Genomic DNA, 21,096 nt, shown 5'->3' with positions numbered 1-21,096 from the left:
GCATACTTCAGGACTCTCTACGCAACCTTATTGTATATATGCAATATACAGATAAACCACCCAAATATCAACAATAATGGTGGCATGAAAATTTGAAGAATCTAGATGGCACACATTCAGCCTACCTAATATGTAACCACAGATATTGCATATATACAATATACGATATCTGTGGTTACAGGCAAATTCATTGAAAAACAGTTAATCGAAAGACAATTCATCAAATGCAATTCATCGAACAGCAATTCATTGAAAAAGCAATTCGCCGAACGACAAATTTAACGAATGGCAATCCGTCGAAAAGGCAATTCATCGAATGACCAATTCCTCGAATGACAATTCATCGAACGACAATTCTTCGAAAATGCAATTCATCGAAAAAACAATTCATCGAAAATTTTTTGATGAATTCTTTCATAATTCATCAAAAAGTCATTTTTCTTGCAAGGTATTGTTTAAAAATCTTCAGTAACAATGCGGAACGTTACTCATGATACAGACAACATATTTAAGTGGTCATTGAAACGTAATAATTATTTTCTTGCATTTTAGAGCATTTAATGTAAGTGTACATCCTGCTTCATTGTACAGTTAGCGATTTATCTGTAGAGAAGACAGGAGTACCACATGCACTTATCTCCCGAATAACCTCGAAAACATGTAATTGCAGTTAATAAGGGGAGGAATAGGCTAAGAAATTCGTTCTACCAAATTTTGTCACAATAAGTCTAGTCGATTGAAATTAAAAATTTCATTAAATTTCATCCAGCCAGAGCGGAGTTGCTAATATCATTTCGGAACTTCTTTATGGAAATGTAATGATACAAGTGATCCATTACGAACTAAAACTGAACCATACATTCAGCTTCTTGTTCTGAAAACTTCTGCGAATTCTGCTAAGTCTGCGAGTTATTGTATAATTTCGACACTATTCTTTGTAGCCCAGAATATAGCTGAACTGAAAACTGGTAGGGTTCGACATTTTTTTGTAAAAGTTTCAAATACGGAATCCAAATAAAATTTTTTCATTAATAAATGTAATAAAGAAATAAATTTACTGAACGTAAGTTAGTAGGCCTAATACTGAGATGACTAGGCTTTTCCTCCTGGAAATAGGCAAATCGGACAAGAAAAACAATAAGAATCGCTATTGTTCTGTAATTATTCCTTAGTAAAGCAGAATTGCTATACCAACAATCATTATATTGAGGAGGATGAAGGAAAATAGTATTAATCATTAATATTACAACAACTACTACTAATAATAATAAATTGATTCTTTGATGTAAATATTTTTCACAATATAATAATAAAATATACAGGAATTCAGAGTAAAAATATTGGGAAACTTGAAAAAAATTCATTCCTGAAGATTTTTCAATCACGTTTCACTTATTTACTCCTGTTTCTGTTATTCCTCAACGACAGGAGTGCCACATGCACTTATCTACCGAATAACCTCGAAAGCAAGTAATTGCAGTTAATAAGAGGAGGAATAGGCTAAGAATATTGAGGAGTATATGTGTGGGTATATTCTGGGTTTTGAGGAGGTGATCGCTGAAGTTTGTTAAAAAAATAAATAAAAGGTTAAAATATTCTCTAGGAAAGGAAAATAATAAAATAAGGAATGATGAATAAAGAGTCTTAAAAAACAAACCTGTAAACCTTTTAGAAGCATACTTATCTCGTGTTATATTTAGATGAGCAGCAGTTGGAAGTCTTATTCGCCTTTTGAAGGATGCCAATGGTCAGCAGATCACAGTTAGAAAACACAATGCTAAAGGAAATTGGAATCGGGTTGAGTTGTTTTGAATTAAGGAAGAAGCAACTGGCCTTAAGTCCCTGCGTGTTTTTCCAATTCGGAAAAACATGCAGGGATTTAAGGGCAGTTCGCTTGTTTTTCGGCAAGAACAAAACCAAGTTTCAGAGAGGAAAAACCTTCCATCCTCGTATGAGACAGGCTAATTCACTTTCAGGTTAAACGCCCTGATAAAGGCGCTTGACATCCTTGATAAACGTAGGATGCTGAAGTCCTTTTCAGCAGTTTCATTAAATGAGCTGTAGAATTTTTCTCTTCTCGGTTTCTGCAGTTTTATAGAAAATAAGTTTAGGATGGAGGACTTTTTTTAATACATTCACGCCAAGTTTTTTTGTAGTCTTCCATTTTCCAGAGATGAGATGTTTCTTAAAGTTGATTTTTCTGTTTTGGAATTTTCGAGTTGGTTCGAAAATATGGCTCAACAATGCGATCATGCATGATCGCCTTGTTGAGCCATTTTTTCCATGAGGAGACGATTACGAGAGTGGCATACCTAAATATGCTAGAGAAATTTGTGTTTCCCCAGACCGAGAATGTGTAGGGCCTCATTTTCCAACATGATGGAGCAACTCCACATTATGGTGACTGCGCGTATCCCACTGCTTGTGGCCACCGCGCAGTCCCGATTTGATTCCGATGGATTTCTTCTTTTGCATATATTTATATTTGTGTATAAATAATTAAGTAAAAGAGTTTTTTTTAAGGGGAAGGGGCAGAAAAATATGCTACTGCAAGTGGCAACAAAATTTCTAGGGCTAGCCCTGGGGCCAGTCCTGATTAATATGGTGTTTGAGGTAGATATTGAAATCCTAAGTCATATATTGTCTGTTGGATTTCATAAGCAGGTGCATTGCCCTGCAAAAGCAACATGCCTCTGCTTAGTTTCTCGAACCGATTTTCCTTCAGTACCTCCTTCAATTCCTTCAGAGCTGCTGTAAAAGTTTTACCTTCCTTGAGGTAAGGTAAGGATTACACCATCCATATCCTAAAAGACAATGGCAAGAACTTTCCCTGCTGACTGTTCGAAACTTCTTTGGCCATGGAGAACCTTGGTGTCTCCACTCCATCGACTGTTGTTTGTTCTCTGGATCATAGTGACAAAGCCATGTTTCATCAACGGTTAGAATATGAGCTAAAAAATTTCACGAGGATGAAATCCCTTTATGAAATGTTCTTTTAACATCTCAACTATACCCACCTCAGTGGATATCATTCACTGCAACCAGTATGCCCCGCCAAAATATCGCTTTAGGATAAATAGTAGTTGTAAATAGTAGGATAATAAAAAGATATATACCTCTCAAAATAATCCAAAACAAACAAAAAAAAAATTGCACACACATCTTCGCCCCCACACAACTTATAATTCATTTTTCGGTGAACTGTATTTTCGATGAATTGTTGCTTTTCGATCAATTGCGTTTCGATGAATTGTTTTTTCGATTAACTGCTCATCGGTGAATTGCTTTTTAGGGGAATTGTCTTTCGGTAAACTGTTTTTCGATGAACTCTCCGGATACCAATATCTGTATATTGTATATATGCTCCAGCTAGTATTGGAAACTATTCCATACCAACTGGTTGGAATTTATATGTATAATCATGGTGTTAATATATATATATAGACTTGTTGTTGCTCCCAATGTAATTTTACAACCAATAGATGATATTTATAATAGGACTCTAGCGTTAATGTAGTAAGGGTTTTTTTTTTTTTTTTTCGCTAGAGGTCACGCCAATAATTGTTGTAACGGTTGGTCAGTAACTTTAACAAACCATGTAGATTTTAGTGCAGCTTGTTTCTCTGTATATTGTATATATGCTCCAGAAGATGACCTTGATATAAAGGTCGAAATGTCGAATGTGGATTTTGGTTTATATTAAACTAAAGTTTTACTCAAACACGGTAGTTGTCTCCATAATTTTCCAAAATGTATTCAGATCACTGTGTATGCCTAAAAGAAATGATCCAGTCATGAAGTTACTTCATGCACGAACTTTTTTTGCTTACACTTGGATAAAAGATGAAACCAAGAATATAATTTCTTGGCATCTATAATTTATAGTATAACCAATTGAAAAACGTTCAGAATATCTGTAATCTGGATATGTGCACTGGATTTATTTAGAAGTATAACATCATCTGTTTAAAGTAAAGTGCTGAGATTAAAATGTCTGATTTTTTATCAGGCTTAATACCACTTTCCTTCATAATGTTATCCATATAGATGATGAATACCAGTGGAGGTAATGTGCACCCTTGACTCATACCTCATTTAACATTAAGCCACTTTTCTTGTTCCTCATTCATTTCTAACTGCTGAATTACAACTCAGATAGAAACTGCATATTGCTTCAGGTAATGTCCTAGTTACATCACATAACTGTAGTGTTTTGAACAGTTTTTTCTTGGTGCCTTGTTATATGCCTTTTATGGATCAACAAAACCTAGATACAGATACTTGTCATATTCAAATGATTTCTCAACTCTTTGTCTTCAGATGGACATCTGATCCTGACAACCTCTTTTTGAACTGAACTCAACTTGTTCTCCTCCAAGCTTCTTTTCCCCAATTTTACTTAGCCTTTGCTCAAGTTTGCTTATAAGAACACTGAGTAGGGAAATTCCTCTATAATTCTCACTTTCAGTTTATTTTTTATTTAGTTTTTTTTTTTTTTTTTTTTTTTACAAATGGGTGCTGTGTGTGTTCTTCTCCAGTCATTTGGATTTAACTCTCTGACCAAACTTTCTCCATTATATGCAGCAAAACTTTTATACCTCCATTATTTGTGCATTTCCAAAATCTCATTTACTCTGGCTGCATTTCTTCATTTCATATTTTTGATGTTTTTTTCTGTCTCAAGTATTAATTTTTCAAGTAGTTTTCCATGTTGCTTCAATTTCTGTCTTACATTTTTCTCTCTATTCTCTCATATACATAATGACTTATTTGCTATTAACTTTTGGTATGCATCTTCTTTTCCTTAACTTCCTGCATCAACCATCATGAAGCGATAGAATATCTTCAGATTTCATATCACTGTTATCATCTGTGATTTCTTTTATGGCAATTTATATTTAAACTTTCCTCCATTTGTAAAATTTTTCAAGAGATTCCAGAATATTTTTGCCACTTTCCTGATATTTATTTTCTATTTTTACCAAACTGTTGTAAGAAAGAGAAGCAACAAGGAAAATTACATTTTTCTGTATATTCTCTTAGATACATAATGACTTACTTGCTAGTAACTTTTGATATGCTTCTCATCTTTTCTTTAACTTCCTAAGTCCATGGAGTGCTTATTTTTCTATTCTTTCAAACAACTTCACCACATGCCTCTGGCTGAATGGATCAATGTTTTTTTCTGGGTCGACCACTAAATCATCGTCTTCATTCTTCTTTTCATACTCTTTCATTTAAAAAAAAATAAAATAAAATTCTTTATTGTATTATTATTTTATTTTATTTTTTTTTGTCTCCAAGTGTACCATTTTTTAACTGTTTTCCAGATTGACAGAACTTAACTAGAGATATTTGATGTTCCCATGATTTCTTAAGTCTGTGTGTTAAGGCGATAATCTGATCTCAACAATCCCTGTTTGGCCTGAACCTAGTTAGTTTTCTTGAAGTTTCTCTTTGACGATTGTTCTTAGCCTCTTCTCAAGTATAATTGCTTAAATCTCACCTTGGACACTCAATATTAATATTTCTCTTAATGCTCAGTTTTTATTTCCCTTGGATTTGGTTTTGTGAGAGCTGTATTCTAATCATCTGCAGTCATCTGGAATTCAGCCTTCTGACCATGCTTTCTGAATTATGCAGTGCAGCCACTATAAAATTTTTGTACCTCCATCTATAGAAGTCATTTTAATATTAATTCAATGAGAGTGCTCAGTCATTAGTTCATTGACCAAATTGCAATTGAAACAGTTGTGTATATCCTTACTGAAGTTTGGGACATTCTTATTTTCAACAAATGTAACTAATTGAAGTTTTTTTTAACAATATTATTTCATTGGCTGAACCTCCATAGCTCATTTGATTTAGTCAAACTCTTTGATTGAAAATACCTTGGTTCAAATTCCATCTATGACATAGAAACCCTTTTCAGATGTTTTCAATCGAATGGTGAGTAGCTGGTCTCATATATGAATCCAGTGGTTTTTTCCCTCCTGGAAACTCAAGTTTTTTGTTCCTCAAAGTAGGCAAACTTCCCAGATCACATAGTCCAGACATAAGACACTACAAGAATACGGATTAACCACCCTCCATCAGATTTGGTTTTGAATGCCAGCACAGTAAAGTGTGAGTCTACATGTGTGCATAAATCAGGAATATCATTAGTTATGATTTGCATGGCAAATGTTATAATAAATTATCATGAATTTAGTTTAATCCTTTATCCAACTGTAAGCAAACAGAGTTTGTGCCTCGGTCCTGATGATACTTCTTCAGGACCGAGGCAACTTGTGGTAAAGGTGGACCAAGCTCTCATCACTCCTTGTCTCAGTATCTCCCATAATGCAAAGCACATCACCTTGCGGACATGTATAATGCTATGCATTAAGGGAAGGGCCACTACCCTTAATGCACTTTCTCTAAATCCAGAGTAATTTAATAATAAGGTGGTACACCTTGCAACTCGTATAGGTAAATATGACTTCTCCATTTCTTCTGCCTTACTATCACCACTTCTGGGTCTGGCTCCCACTGACAAGACCTCAATAAATGTCAAAACCGGTCTGGGTAGTGGCCTTCCCTTAATGCATAGCATTATACATGTCTGCAAGGAGATGTGCTTTGCATTATGGGAGATACTGAGACGAGGAGTGATGAGAGCTTGGTCCACCTTTACCACGAGTTGCCTCAGTCCTGAAGATACTTCAGGTGCAAACTTTGTTTGCATGGCAAATGGTATCTCTAGTTTGCAGCCTCTGGCATGAAGGTGAAATCCTGGCAAATGTATCTTATTTCACTGAGAATAGCCTGTGAAATAAGAGATTGGTTTAGAACTGAAATATTTGTTGTATTTTTAGATAACTGTTGTCATTAAGCATACATTATTTTTCCTATGTGTGTGTGTGTGTGGTTATTCATTAGCAACCACTCAGTGTTTCTTTCTCTTCTATTTCAGGTATCACTTGGAATAAATAATTACTCATATAAATCTCAAATCTTTTTGATTTTAGAATGCTTTTCTTGCATTTAGGTAGTGGACCTGCACATTTAAATAATAATAATAATAAACTTGGTGTTCAGAAAAAGAGCAGAGTAATGATGTCCCCCCCCCCCCTCTATCTCTCTCTCTGTTACTGATTCCTGATCTTCTCTATAACAAGTGTTTTATTTTCTTCTGTTGTGTTTTTGTATTTGTTTTTTTCAATCACATAGCCAAAGGGACATTCATAATCCCTTTGCAATTTTCATAATCTGTAAAAGTAGGCACATTCCCTTCTGCTTGGCAGTTTTTGTCTCTGTTTTTTGTTTCTCTGCATCTAGATAGTTTCAAGATAACTTTTCATTATTTATTCTATTTTTCTGGCATAAATTTTTAAAAAAAAACTAATAATTTGTTGATTGACATAAGGGTACAGACTTCTGCAAAAAAAAAAAAATCATCTGTGGAGCATTAGTTGCTTGCTGCTCATGCACAAATCATACATACACTAATTCCTCAGCAATCCAGCAGTGAGAGAGAAGTTTGCCAGTTGGATAACATCATCAATTTCCTGATATGTACCTTCAAGGGGTGTACAGGACTATGACAGGACTACATGATTAAGTTTACATTATTACTAGTCTCCTGTCAACTGTCTTCCTTATAATAAATTAATCTGTTTCTTTTCAGTGCTAATACTGTCAAATCTAATATTTCAGTCTTCTAGGACACTTCTAACCAAATCAATTCACATAGATCTTGGTCTTCTTCCTGACATCAAACACCTATTTCGCTAACATTTTCTCTCCCATCCTGTTTAACATCCACACATAAATTAAAGACACCAAGAAATTATATACTTGGTTTAATCCTTTTTCCAAGTGTAAGCAAACAAGTTTGCACCTGAACTATTTTCAGGGCTGGGGCAACTCATATAAAGAAGCTCATGACTTCACATTACTTGCTTTAATATCCCATAATGCAAATCACATCTCCTTGTGGATATGTATTATGGGAAGGGCCACTATCCAGGCAGGTTTCAACCTTTATTGAGGTGAAAAAGTAAAGGGTTGCTCATCATAGGCATAGAGTAGTTAGTATAGAGGTGCAGGAGAGCCTGATAGTATTAGGAGAAAGACAGATAGATAGCATGAGAGATAGAGAAAAAGCCTCAGCTCTTTTATATCATCATATAACCAAAGGCTATCAGTTTTCCTTTTTCACCACTCTCATATAATTAAAAACCAAATGAGCAATTGAAACTAAAGCGCAAAGATGACTAATACCCAGGTGGTTAGCCCCATCTGGGTTAACTTCCTTAAGTTAGCCTTCTTTGTCTGGGATTGCTCTCCAGTCATCCCTACAATTGACTATAAAACCACATTGAATTAAGAGAATGGAACTATTTAAAAGCCTCTCATAGCAAGAATTAGTGGGAGCCAGACCCAGAGGTGATACTATGGGTGAAGTAGTACATAAGTCATATTTTCATATATGAGTTGCCAAAAGGTGTCACATCTTATTATTAAAATACTCTGGATTGGAGAAAGACGTTATAAATTTTTTCATTTGGTTATACTATAAATTAAAGATACCAAGAAATTATATACTTGGTTTAATCCTTTTCCAAGTGTAAGCAAACAAAGTTTGCACCTGAAGCATAATCAGGGCTAGGGCAACTTGTACATAGAAGCTGATGACTTCATATCACTTGCCTTAGTATCCCATAATGCAAAGCACATATCCTTAAGGGTGCAAGTAATGTGAAGTCGTTAGCTTCTATATACGAGTTGCCCTAGCCCTGATTATATTTCAGGTGCAAACTTTGTTTGCTTACACTTGGAAAAGGATTAAACCAAGTATATAATTTCTTGGCATCTTTAATTTATAGTATAACCAAGTGGAAAAATTTACAATATCATCCACACAGATAAAATATATCAAATATATACACTTCATTTCCATATTATTTCTATAATATCCAAAGGTATTAACTTCAAAATAATATAATTAAAATAATAACTTCAGTGGACACTTCATATAATTATTGATGTATATACACGTCAAGACTGGTACAGTGGTTAATGGGTTGAATAACTGAACGTACAATTATGATGGTGCGTGCCATATCAACAGTCAGTTGATGCTGTAGACCATTAGTATATGCATACATATGTTCTGCAGTATTTTTATTTATGTAAATTAGTATAAACTTGAGTTTTCTGTTTTAAATTATCAGTTTCTGTTGTTAATGCATGTATATTGTGTAGAGAAGCACAATTGTTTGCTTGTTTATTTATAATAGTCATGCATAGTTAATATACTGTTTACCCACAGAGCTAATTTTCAATGAAGTGGATTTACTTCATTGTCATTTAGTATGGCCAAAATTAGGATTATTCTTTAATGTTTAGCTATGTTTAAAATACTTAAGTTAAAAAAGACTTAGTTGATTGAAAATGTGAGTTTTTATCGCTTTCAAGCAAAGCTCCTTAAAGATGTAATGGCGACACTTTCACTCACTTCACTACTGAAGTGGAACTGAAAATATCATGCACTCAGGAGCATGCAGGAGTTAAAAGAATGCTGGATAGAACTGTGTGTGAAAGAGATACAGGTATGTTGAAATAGGAAAGAATTTTGGAACTAGTGAGGAAAACTTCTCTTAGTTGCAGTCTTTCAGAAAGAAATATTTTGACAGTTATTTAGCTGTGAGTTTATAAAGGTAGCTGGAATAATAATTGTAGAAGAAATTGATAGGAACATGATACATGAAGTTTCCCATACAGGAAGAGAAATGCTTATCAGATATGAGAGTTTCCATTAGTGCAATAAAAGTTTAACACTCAACTGTTTTGGAGATTAGATACAGCAAGTTGATTTAAAATTGTTTAAACATTTGGGGGTACTTAAGGATCAAAGCTATATAACTGAGAGGAGACTTCCACATAGCTTTTAAAGGAATGCAGCGAACCAACCAAGACTTCTGACCTAATGTCCAATCCTCACCTTCTCATGGTGCACCCTGTTAGGTATCAACCAGGATACTGAATGAACAACGATAAGATGGCAATTTGGGATTTAGCCAACCAAATTGTATTCTTATTGGCTTAAACCAAAATATAAAATGATGGTACAACATGACAGAATTTCATGCTAGCTGGGATGTCACCTGATTAAACAAGGTCCCAATGTTTTCATAAGGGAACCAGGGCAAACAGCAAAAAGTCAGCTAGTGGGACAAATCCTAAAACATGCCCCAACTCAACATCACCCGAGTTCAAGATCTCTACTATCAACATAAGAAGCCTGAATGGCAAAAAAATGGGGTGAGCTGAGGAATCTTTATATTCAGGTAATGACAACCAAGCAAAAGGAGTAGCTGTAGTATTCAACACTAAATAAGAGGCTAATCTTCTTGAATGGCAGGCAGTCTTAAGTAGAGTGATGTGGACAAATATCAGAATGGAGAACTGGACAATGAGACTTATTTGTGCCTATGGTCCCACAGAAGGTTCTACTAAGGTAGAAGTGGAGGAATTTTTTGTGGCTTTAGAGAAAACAACTGACACAACATAATGAAAAAGGAAAAGTTGGTGCTTGTTGGAGATCTACTGTAAATAGCAGAGTAGGAAATGATTGTCAAGACATACAAAAATATTTTGTGAAAATTTGGAGAAAAGAGGAAAGCTAATGATAATGGCAAATACTTGTTGGATTTCTGCTCAGGAGATGGACTGGTTATAACTAACACAATGTTCTAACATAAAAATGTGTACAAATTCACATGAAGAGAAGAGGCAAAGGAATAAGAAAAGTCTCATTGACTATGTTATTGTCAATAGTAATATTTTTCTCTCTGGTGCAGGACATCAGAGTGTACAGAGGATTTGAAATTGGAAGTGATCACCATTTAGTCTTGAGCAGAATAAAGTTGAATTTCATATATTGAAAAGAACATGTAAGAATGTTTTAAAGCAAATAAAAGTTAACCAGCTCTCAGATGTCTACTGTAGACTAAAATACACAAATATTATTCAAGAAAAAATGAAAGAGTTTGAGAACAGGAAGCAAACCTTGGAGTTTCAGTGGCAATCCCTGAAGAAAACACTGATTCATTCAACCAGAGAGGCATATGGTGAGGTTGTCTGCAAGGATAGAAAAACCAGAACTCCATGGTGGACACAGGAAGTTAAAGAGACAATGAAGGGAAAAGAAGAAAGCATATCAAAAGTTAATGGCAAATAAGTCAGCTTATGCTCTAAGAGAATGCAGAGACAAATGTAAGAAAGCTAAACAAAAGTCATGGGAAGACTTTGGTAAGAACATAAAAAGTAAATATCAAGAATGTGGCAAGATATTCTGGAAGTTGTTGAAGAAGCTCAGAAATGGAGGAAAGAGTGCTGTAAAAGGAATGAGAGATGATAAAGGTAACATGAAAACAGGAGAAAGAGATATCCTTGAAGTATGGAGTAATTACTTCGAAAAATTACTAAATGAAAGAAGCAGTGATAGGACAGCGGCAAAAAATACTTAATAGGAATGCAGTGAAGAACACATATCCATACTTGAAGTAGGAAAAAGGCCATCAAAGGCCTGAAATGTCGAAATGCAGCAGAGTAGATGATATTCGACCAAAAATGCTCAAATATGGAAGTATAAAAGTCTTACAGTGGCTGCCCCATAGTTCAGAAGGCATGGACAGAGGGACAAATTCCAGATAATTGAAGTGCTCTCATAGTGCCCATATATATAAAGGACAAAATAACTGAATGTGAGAATTACAGAGGTATTTTTTTTACTGAGCGTTCCTGGTAAGATTTATGCGAGTATACTTGAGAAACGGTTGAGAAGGATTGTGGAAGACAAGCTTGGTGAAAAATAAGTTGGATTCATGCCAGAGGCTGTCAGGATCAGATTTTCACTTTACGATAGATAGTCAAAAAATCCTGGGAATATGAAAAAGATCTGTATTTAAGTTTTGTAGATCTTGAAAAAGCTTATGACATGGTGTTAAGAGAGAAGCTATTCAAAACACTACAGTTATATGGTGTCAATGGTGGCATTATATCAAGCAATATTTAGTCTTTATTTCTGTTGTAAGTTGTCAGTTAGAAAATTGAAAGTAGTACAGGAAGATGGCTTAACATTAAATCTGATGTCAGACGATGTACATTGTTCCCTCTCTTATTCATTATTTATATGGATCACATTATGAAGAAAAGTGGTACCATCATCATCATCATCAAATTACTGCAATGTACCCTGAAGGGGTGTACAGGATATGATAGTACCACATGAAAAATTTACATCATTACTAACTTCCTTTTCCTCCAAATCAGTCTGTTACTTGTCAAGACTTCAACATTATCAGATCTTAAGTTAAGGGGATAATAAATCCCTCATTATTTCAAAGCCAAATACAAAACTCGAAGATCGAAATCTGAGTTTCATGCTGAAGAACTCCTGGCAATACCAAGTGTAAGTCAACACCTGGTAGTACAACACTAGAACAACTCTGAGCAAAGGTGGATCAAGCTTCGATCACTCTCCTTAATATTTACTCATATTTACAATAATATTATATTATATTATATTATAATAATAATATTATACTATAATATAATATAATAATATAATAAAGATCTGATAATAAAGAGCCTCTAGGCTCTTTATTATCAGATCTTATATTTCTGTCGTCTAAGGCACTTTGTACCGTATCAATCCACCTATATCTTGGTCTTCCTCTGGGTTGTTTTCCTGCCAACCTGGCAGAGAATACTTGTTTTGATAATCTTTCCTCGCCCATTCTGTTTAAGTGACCATACCACCTGAGATTAGCTCTGCTAATGCATTCCTGGATGCTGACAATGTGAAGTTCTTTCATAATATCCTCATTTTTAATATGATATTGCCATTGATGCCATCTGTTCATGCCTCTAATCTTTCTCAGGACTCTCATATCTGCGGTCTCTAGTCTTTGGTGAAGCAGCTTCTTCAACAACCTCCAGAATATTTTGGCACCTTCTTGATATTTATTTTCTATGGTCTTGCCAAAGTCCTCCCATGACTTTGTTTAGCTAATTTTACACAGTGTTGAGATTTCTTACATTTGTCTCTGTATTCTCTAAGAGCACAAGCTGACTTATTTGCCAGGAACTTTTGATATGCTTTCTTCTTTTCATTCACTGCCTCTTTAACTTCCTGTGTTCACCATGGAGTTCTGATTTTTCTATCCTTGTAGACAACCTCACCACATGCCTCTCTGGCTGAATCATTCTGGGTTTTCTTCAAAGCCTGCCACTGAATCTCCAAGGTTTGGTTCCTGTTCTGAAACTCTCATTTTTTCTTCAATAATCTTTGTGTATTTTAGTCTATAGTTCACAATTGAGAGCTGCTCAACTTTTATTCGCTTAAAAACTTTCTTATATGTTATTCTTTTCAATATGAAATTCAATTTTATCCTGCCAAGACTAAATAGTGATCAGGAAAGTGGTATTAAACCTGATATCAAAATTGGAGATGTTAATGTCAGGTCTTTGCTTTATGTGGACAATGTTATTCTTCTAAATAAATTCGCTAGAAGTCTGCAAGAATCTGTGACTAAATTGAATAACTGTCATAATAGATATGGTATGAAGGTCAGTAATAACAGGACAAAGACAATGAAAATAGGCAAAACCATTGAAATATTAACTGCATTGTAAATTGAGAACGTATAAAACAAGTAAAATATTTCAGCTACTTAAGCACATTTTAGTGAAGATGGTAAATTAAATATGGAAATAGATAACAGAATCAACAAATCTGGTATGGTAGGAAGTCAGTGAATAAATTTATATGTGATAAGAGGGAAATTAGTCAAAACACTAAATTAGCTGTATACAAGACAGTGTTCAAACCAATTTTAACTTACGGATCTGAGCGCTCGGTCAGAAGTAAAACATAAAACACTTGACCAAACACTAAAGACCACACATATGAGAGTCCTTTGATTAGGGGAATGAACAGATGGCATTTGCAGTGTTATTAAAAATTAGGAGATTAGGAAAAGACTTGACATTGTCTGCATCCAGGAATGCATTAGCAGAGCTAATTTCAGGTAGTTTGGTTACTTAAACAGAATGGGACAGGAAAGATTATCAAATTAAGTGTTCCCTGCCAAGTTGGCAGAAAAAAGACCCAGAGGGAGACCACGATATGAGTGGATTGATACGGTAAAAAGTGCCTTAGAAGATAGAAATAAAGATCTGATAATGCTGGTGTCTTGACAGGTAACAGACTGATTTGGAGGAAAATTGTAGATTAGAAGTTAGTAGTGATTAAATTTTTCATGTAGTAGTAGTATCATATCCTGTACACCCCTTGAAGGTACATCGCAGGAATTTGATGATGATGATGAAACATTTTTCCGTGGGAATCCTTAATTCAGGAAGAGGAAAAAGATTGTGAATTTTGAATACAAAAGTAGAAAGATATTTCTACTTTTGTATTCACACACATAATCACAGTGAAATCACAGTCTGCCTTATCTTACCAAGCAGTCTGCCTTATCTTACCATGACATTACCATGGTACCATCAGAATGAGAGAGAGAGAGGTGTGACCTCCATAGAGTCAAGAGATATCATCATGGGAGGTATGCACTATTACACACAAAGTTCATCAAACCATGCCTTAAAATTATGTAGTCTTTATTCGAACCATTAAATTCGAACCACTTTTCCACATTAAATTGACATTCAAGCAATGTATTCCACTCACCAATTGTTACTCTTCATGCAAATAATCTTCCTTCACTCCAGTGCTTACACCCTCCTTCATACAGTTTCCAGGGATGGCTTCTTGTTCTGTTCTCTCTCCCATCCACCACATGCACACATCCCTCCCCCATTCTATGAAAACATTTTTCCATTGTTAACCTGGTAACGATCCCTGGCCAACTTATGTCTCATTCATATCCCATCCTCCTGTTTATGAGAATTTGTAAATTACATTCCCTTGATCTATCTACACACTCTTCATGTCTTTGAAAAGAACAGTTGCCACCTTTGTGAATCTTATCTGGACCCTTTCTAACATGTCCTTGTCACCATGAAAATCAGGTGACTAAATCTGCGCACAGTAATCCATATGAGACCTGATTAAGGCCTTATGCAATTATTATTATTATTATTACATGGGCACCTCTACTGAGTCCTAAATTCATTGTGGGAAACTCAAACTATTGACACAACATCTATCATACCTCTCCTTGAAACTATTAACAGATAAAGCACTCATTACTGACACAGGCAACCCATTCCATTTATTCACCACTCTCCAAGTGAAAAATCTAGTCCTCATGCCGTTGCTAATCACACTCTTACCCAACTTCTAGGGATGACCTCTTATTCTATCCCTCTAGCCAAGTACTGAATCATTTCCCCTGGATTAATCCTATAAAAGTCTTTAAGTAACTAAAATGTTTCTATCATAGCCCTCCTTTTTTGCCTATTAACCAACTTTTGCAATCCACAAATCCTCAGTTTATCCTCATAGGGAGTATTCCACAGACTACTCACCATCTTGGTCACTCGCCTCTGGATTTACTTCACCACTTCCTCATCCCCAAGAAACCCAGTTGACCAGGTCTGAGTGCAGTAATCCAAATGTAGTTGTATCAAGGCTTTATAAAAAAGAAATAATAACTCGCATATCTCTGCTTATTAGTGTGTTCTTCAATAACTAAGTAATCCTATGGGCTATTCTTGCTAGTTTAGTAATATACCCTCTAAATTTCAGCGCTCTATCTACTACTTCATCCAGATCCCTGGCTTCATCAATTTCCGGGAGTACAGTTTCCTCAATGTGGTACACTGCTTGTGATTTTTGTATCCCCAAAATGTATAACTTTACACTTTTCCACATTAAATTGATCCATATCACTTTTATGGTCCACCACCCTTTTATCCATATCACTAGTGTCATATCTATCCCTATTTGTTCTAATTTGCATAACCAATAAGTTTCTTGTGGTATCCTGTCAAACGACTTTTCAAAATCTGGCAGTATCATAGTGTAGTCATTCCCTTTATCCAACTCAGCTGTCACCCTATTATAAAAAGTCAGTAGATTACTATAGCATGACCTGCACAAAACCACACTGCCCCTCAAAAAAATACTTACCATTACAGGATGCAGTAGAGGCAGGATGTGCTGGCTGCATTAATTCATCATAACCCCTACTCAGGGGACTCTACCCATCCTAAGTGATGAATTAGATATTTGATTGCATTTTTATACTATACATATGTGTGTGTGTGTCTTTATGTACTACTTAACATTATATTGTTCTTTTTTTAGAACAGAAATAGCACAATATTAAGAGTTTCAACATCGCAGGGCAGAAAATGGAATGAAGTCCAACTGCCAACAGTGCTTGGGGATGAGGTATGTAGAACATGAAATTTTAGTCTGTTTTATGGTAATTTTTTAATAAGCTTGAACCAATAATATTCGATTTAGTTAGCTAATAAATTGCAAGTTGCTTTCTTAAAAATATCACTTTCCTCTAAAGGTAGCAAATTACCATGGTTCACTATATACTTCGCTGTTAGTAGTATATTAAAACAAGTAGTTCATGTTGCATGAATTAGATGATTGTAAATAGTTTGGAAGTTGAGAAACTTCTTAGTTTGGAATGACAGAGGCCATCAAGATAATAAAGGGATTCTATCAGATTAATACAGAAGGAATTATAAAAAAAGTGGATGCTAAGATGGGAAGAATGAGAAGCCATTCCTGCAAGTTATATAAAGATGTATGATGAAGAAGGGTGTGAGGAGTAGATTTTTCACATGGAGAGTTGTTGGTGAGTGGAATGCATTGCCAGAGTGCATTGTGAATAGGTGGTGTAAATCAGTGCTTCCCAAACTTCTGGATGTCAGGGCCCCCTTTGCAAACATTAAAATATTTCACGGCCTCCCTCGAAACAAAATCGTAATAGAGAGATATATTATTATAATATTTATGGTATTTATATTCAATACAAAACATACACAGCGAATATTACAAAAATCAAATGCATATATTACATTTTTTGCCTCTTACCGTTTGGTTCTGAAGACGATGCGGGCTGTTCTGGTAAAATATGAAATACTGTCCTTTTTTTGAGTCTGTTTCTGCTTCTTCTGGTTGTTCGCAGGAATTTGTTTTTATTTTTTATCAGCCACTTATCCATCTTAGGGTTAAATGTAGAATAGATCAAATAATATCACCACTTACCGATACTGGCACACCACAGACTGATAACATGAAATTAGTGAATATTACCTGAATAAGGGAATCCCCGGACAAGGAACATTTTTCTCTTTTGTGACTTTTCTCCCTTTAAGGTAATTAAGCCTAACGCAAAACAGACAGCAAAAGCAGGTTATTAAAACGTGCATATGATTGGTGCGGTATTAACAAAAGATCACGCAACCGAAAGATAAAAGCATAGCTGACAATCGAGTTGAAATGCTAACTCTCTTCAACCGAATTCCATATGTGAAACTGCCATAACATTCATTATATATATATATATATATTACTTAGTTTTAACACTTTTACGAATTTTAACACGTTCGGTTGAATTTTATTGCTGCCTTGGGAAATCGAACTCACATCTAATTAATAACAGTAGTTTTAAGTTAGATACTGTGTTTGCCCATGCAACATATGGTTTTGTTTCAGTCTATACAGCATAGGTTCTGTATGAGGGGACATGTGATTCATTAATTAGTGCGTTTTTATCCCAGTTGTCTCTAATTGCATATTTGTTGAGAAATATATTACACAGACTCCTCATACCTTATTCACTGGCATAATAAAAGTACTTATTTTTATTGCCTCTGCAGTATAGTGGCTGTTAGGGAGGGTGTTGTTTACCACTGCAAGCAGTTACTATCTCCCCACATGAACTTGTTTAAGCTTTTTTTCATGTGTGAAGTATATGCAAAACTTTTATTGGTAACAGAAAACTAGCTCGGATGACAGTGATAATATAAAACGAGTTTTGATATGTATATAAAGTCAATATCAACAGTCCCTGATTACGAACCTGTGATGAAAGGGACAGGAAGATTTGGAGCTTCCCTGGAGAGCATTCGAAGTAAATACAATTAACCACTGCTTTGAAATGAAACATGTGAATAAGCAATATTTACTAATATTCATTAAGCGCCGAAATACGCGGGAAGCAAAGTTTGTAAACCAACACCAATGTGAATTTTTGCATTAAAATATAAAAAATAACAAAAAAGAAATAACAAATAATAAAAGTTAAATACGTTTCTTTTAAAATAAAAAAATCTGCTTAGTCTTAAAACATTTTAAATTTGTTTTCATTATTTCACGGCTCCCCCCTTAACAAAACCTACTGCCCCCAAGGGGGCCGAGGCCCACAGTTTGGGAAGCGCTGGTGTAAATAACTTCAAAGTTTATTATGATAGACATATTGCTGGATGAGTGGGCCTCCCATGATGAGTCTGTTGACTCCATGGAGGTTAATAAAATAATAATAAATATTAAACTGCCTTCTTTATATCCTTCTGCTTAAATTGCAAATCAGAAGTTTCAACTGCTGATTTTCAGTTTTAAGTAGAAAATTTATCACTCTGTGTAAGGTTCCATTTATGCCATACAAATTTAGTGTTTTGAACAGTTTCCCCTTTATGTGTGTTTTTTCAAGATCAGCAGAACTTAAATGAAGATCATCCTTATTATATTCTAGTGATTTCTTAAGAAATTTTCATTAATTAATAATCTCTTCTCAGCAACCATATTTGGCTTAAACCAGTTTGTCACTAAAACCTGATTTTCTTCAACAGTATTCTTAGCCGCATGGATAAGCTTATGTGTTTGTCACACACACACATGCTGAATTTGATTTAAATGGTATTGAATCGAACATGGAATCTGTATTCGATTCAATACCGTTTAAATCAAATTCAGTATTCTTAGCCTTTTCTCAGATATGCTTGTAAAAAAAAGAAAAAAAAAGGAAGGTGGTACAAGGTAGTTGGTGGCAATCAGATCCATGATGAGTATAAAGTGCAGGCTAGGAAGGTGATGAGTATGGCAAAGAAAGGAAAGGTGCAGTATCAGAGGAGATTAGCTGGTCCTGTCAAAGTTAATTCAAGGGAATTCCTCCATAGATTCTAAAGACTTATCGTGGAATACAATGAAAATAAAAAGCTAGGAAGAGAATAATTACGGTAGGTTGACTTTTGCAGGTAGTCATGGCAGCAGAGTGAACATTGCAAAGGACATAGTGAAATTATTGAATGAGCAATATCAGTGTATATCATACTGGTGTAAATGATACTGTGCAGTATGTAGAAGTGAGGCAAGTATTATGAGAATTGGAGGTTAAAGAATCAGAGGTGTATCAGGTGTTGATTGGGTTAGAGGCTAATAAGGCTGTGGGAATGGATGACATATCATCACATATTGTTAAGGAATGTTCAGAGGAGATAGCTGTGCCCTGACTTTGTTATTTAATGAAAGTCTTACAGTGGGAAAGCCTCCTAAAGAGTGGAAAGAAGGCAATATAGTACTCCAAGCATGGTTATAGGACAGAAGTTTCCAATTATAGACAAGTCTGTATAACTGCAATTTTAGTCAAGGTGTTGGAGAGATTGGTTAGGAATAGAATACAAGATTGGGTTGATAGAGGATAGATTCATTATGATGGTTAGCATAGATTTTTAAAGGATAGGTCTTGTTTTAGCAATTTACTTGCACCACTACTTAGAAAGAAGTCAATGGACACCACAGTGTGAGGAACAAACCACCATGGCTCTCACCTTAAAAGATGTAGGACTGCCTTTCACTGCAGTGGCTGCAGAAATCCTATGGGGCATACTTTACACAAGCATATGATAGTGAACAATGGAAATTTTGGACTATTCTTCTTGTAGGTAGGAAATAAGGTCCTGAACTGTTGAGAGGCAGACATCTCTTGACCTCACCTGACCCTCCAGATATTCACTGGGGTTGAGATCAGAGCTTTGTGGAGGCCATTCAAATGTGATATTCATGTCCACAAACCACAGCAGCAGCTTATGACATGGTGCATTGTCTTGCACCGTGTCATAAGCTGCTGAAAGAGATAATGGTTAGTTATGTAGAAACACCACAAAGTAATAAGATTGTATTGTCCAGAATGTTCAGATACTTCTCAGAGTTCAGTGTTCATTGCACCAGAAGCAGAGGTCCAAGGCCAAACCAGGTAAAACAGGATTATACCATCACACTGTCACCTCCAAATTTCATAGTTAGGGTTACACACTGTGGTAAGAGATGTTCACTGAACATCTGCCATACCCATCCACCTATTCAGTAGAGTGTAACATTATTCATCACTCCATAACACAGCTTTTCAAGCTTCTACATCCCACTGTACACACTCTTTGCACCACTGAAGATGATGCTGCATGTTGGTTCAGGTAATGTAGGGCTTGCATATTGCAGTCTTATCATAGAAACCTATGTTGTGTGCCTTTGTTATGAATGTTTTTGTGAGGATTTGTGTTCCAGTTAATGCCTGGAACTCCACATTCAATGTGTCAGCCAACAAATGGTAGTTTGACATATTATCCTTCATAGTACCCTACAGTTACATTTGGTGAGTGCTGGCCACAGTGGTGGGTCGTCTACTGTGGGCAGCACTTGTGGTTGACTCCCTACACTTCCATCTTAGTATGGTATCACTGATTGTTGACTTGGGATAGCCCAATTTGTTAAACAGATAGGCCTGCAACATGGCATCCTATCATAATGCCTCTTTCAAACTCCGTCAGTTTCCTTCTTTCCCCTATTTCACCCGGACACAGTTGCATCATATTCCTCCAATTTATACTGGCTACGAACACATTACATGGCACAATGCAACTTGTCCATGGGTGGGGTCTGTTGACTTCTTTCCAAGCAATGTGTATAAGACTTGACAAATTATGCAAAATCTTACTTGCTGTAACTAAAATGTACTCGCCCAAGATCCCTCCACCACTGGCACTACTACATTTTTAATGTTTCAACATATCCCAGTAAGTTAAAAGAAGCTCCATAAAATTAATAATGCTGTATCGTTT

At 35.4% G+C, this 21,096-nt stretch overlaps 1 protein-coding gene across 2 annotated transcripts in view; it reads left to right on the top strand.

Moving 5' to 3' along the window:
* LOC150109287 (sortilin-like) overlaps nt 1-21,096 on the top strand; it is a 508,125-nt gene that overhangs the window by 186,251 nt on the left and 300,778 nt on the right. For both annotated transcript variants that reach the window (XR_016549652.1, XM_090406996.1), the window contains exon 10: nt 16,325-16,411. Coding sequence is in view for 1 of the 2 variants with exons in the window: in XM_090406996.1 (XP_090263122.1) it covers nt 16,325-16,411 (87 nt within the window). In the remaining variant the exon portion in view is untranslated. The remainder of the gene's footprint in view (nt 1-16,324; nt 16,412-21,096) is intronic.

This window comes from Typopeltis vanoorti, chromosome 2 (genome assembly GCF_054136105.1).
Source record: "Typopeltis vanoorti isolate ZY-2024b chromosome 2, IOZ_Tvanoo_1.0, whole genome shotgun sequence".
Classification (NCBI taxonomy): Eukaryota; Metazoa; Arthropoda; class Arachnida; order Uropygi; family Thelyphonidae; genus Typopeltis; species Typopeltis vanoorti.
The sequence above is the reverse complement of the archived record's forward strand: the minus strand, read 5'-3'. Positions and strand labels throughout refer to the sequence as shown.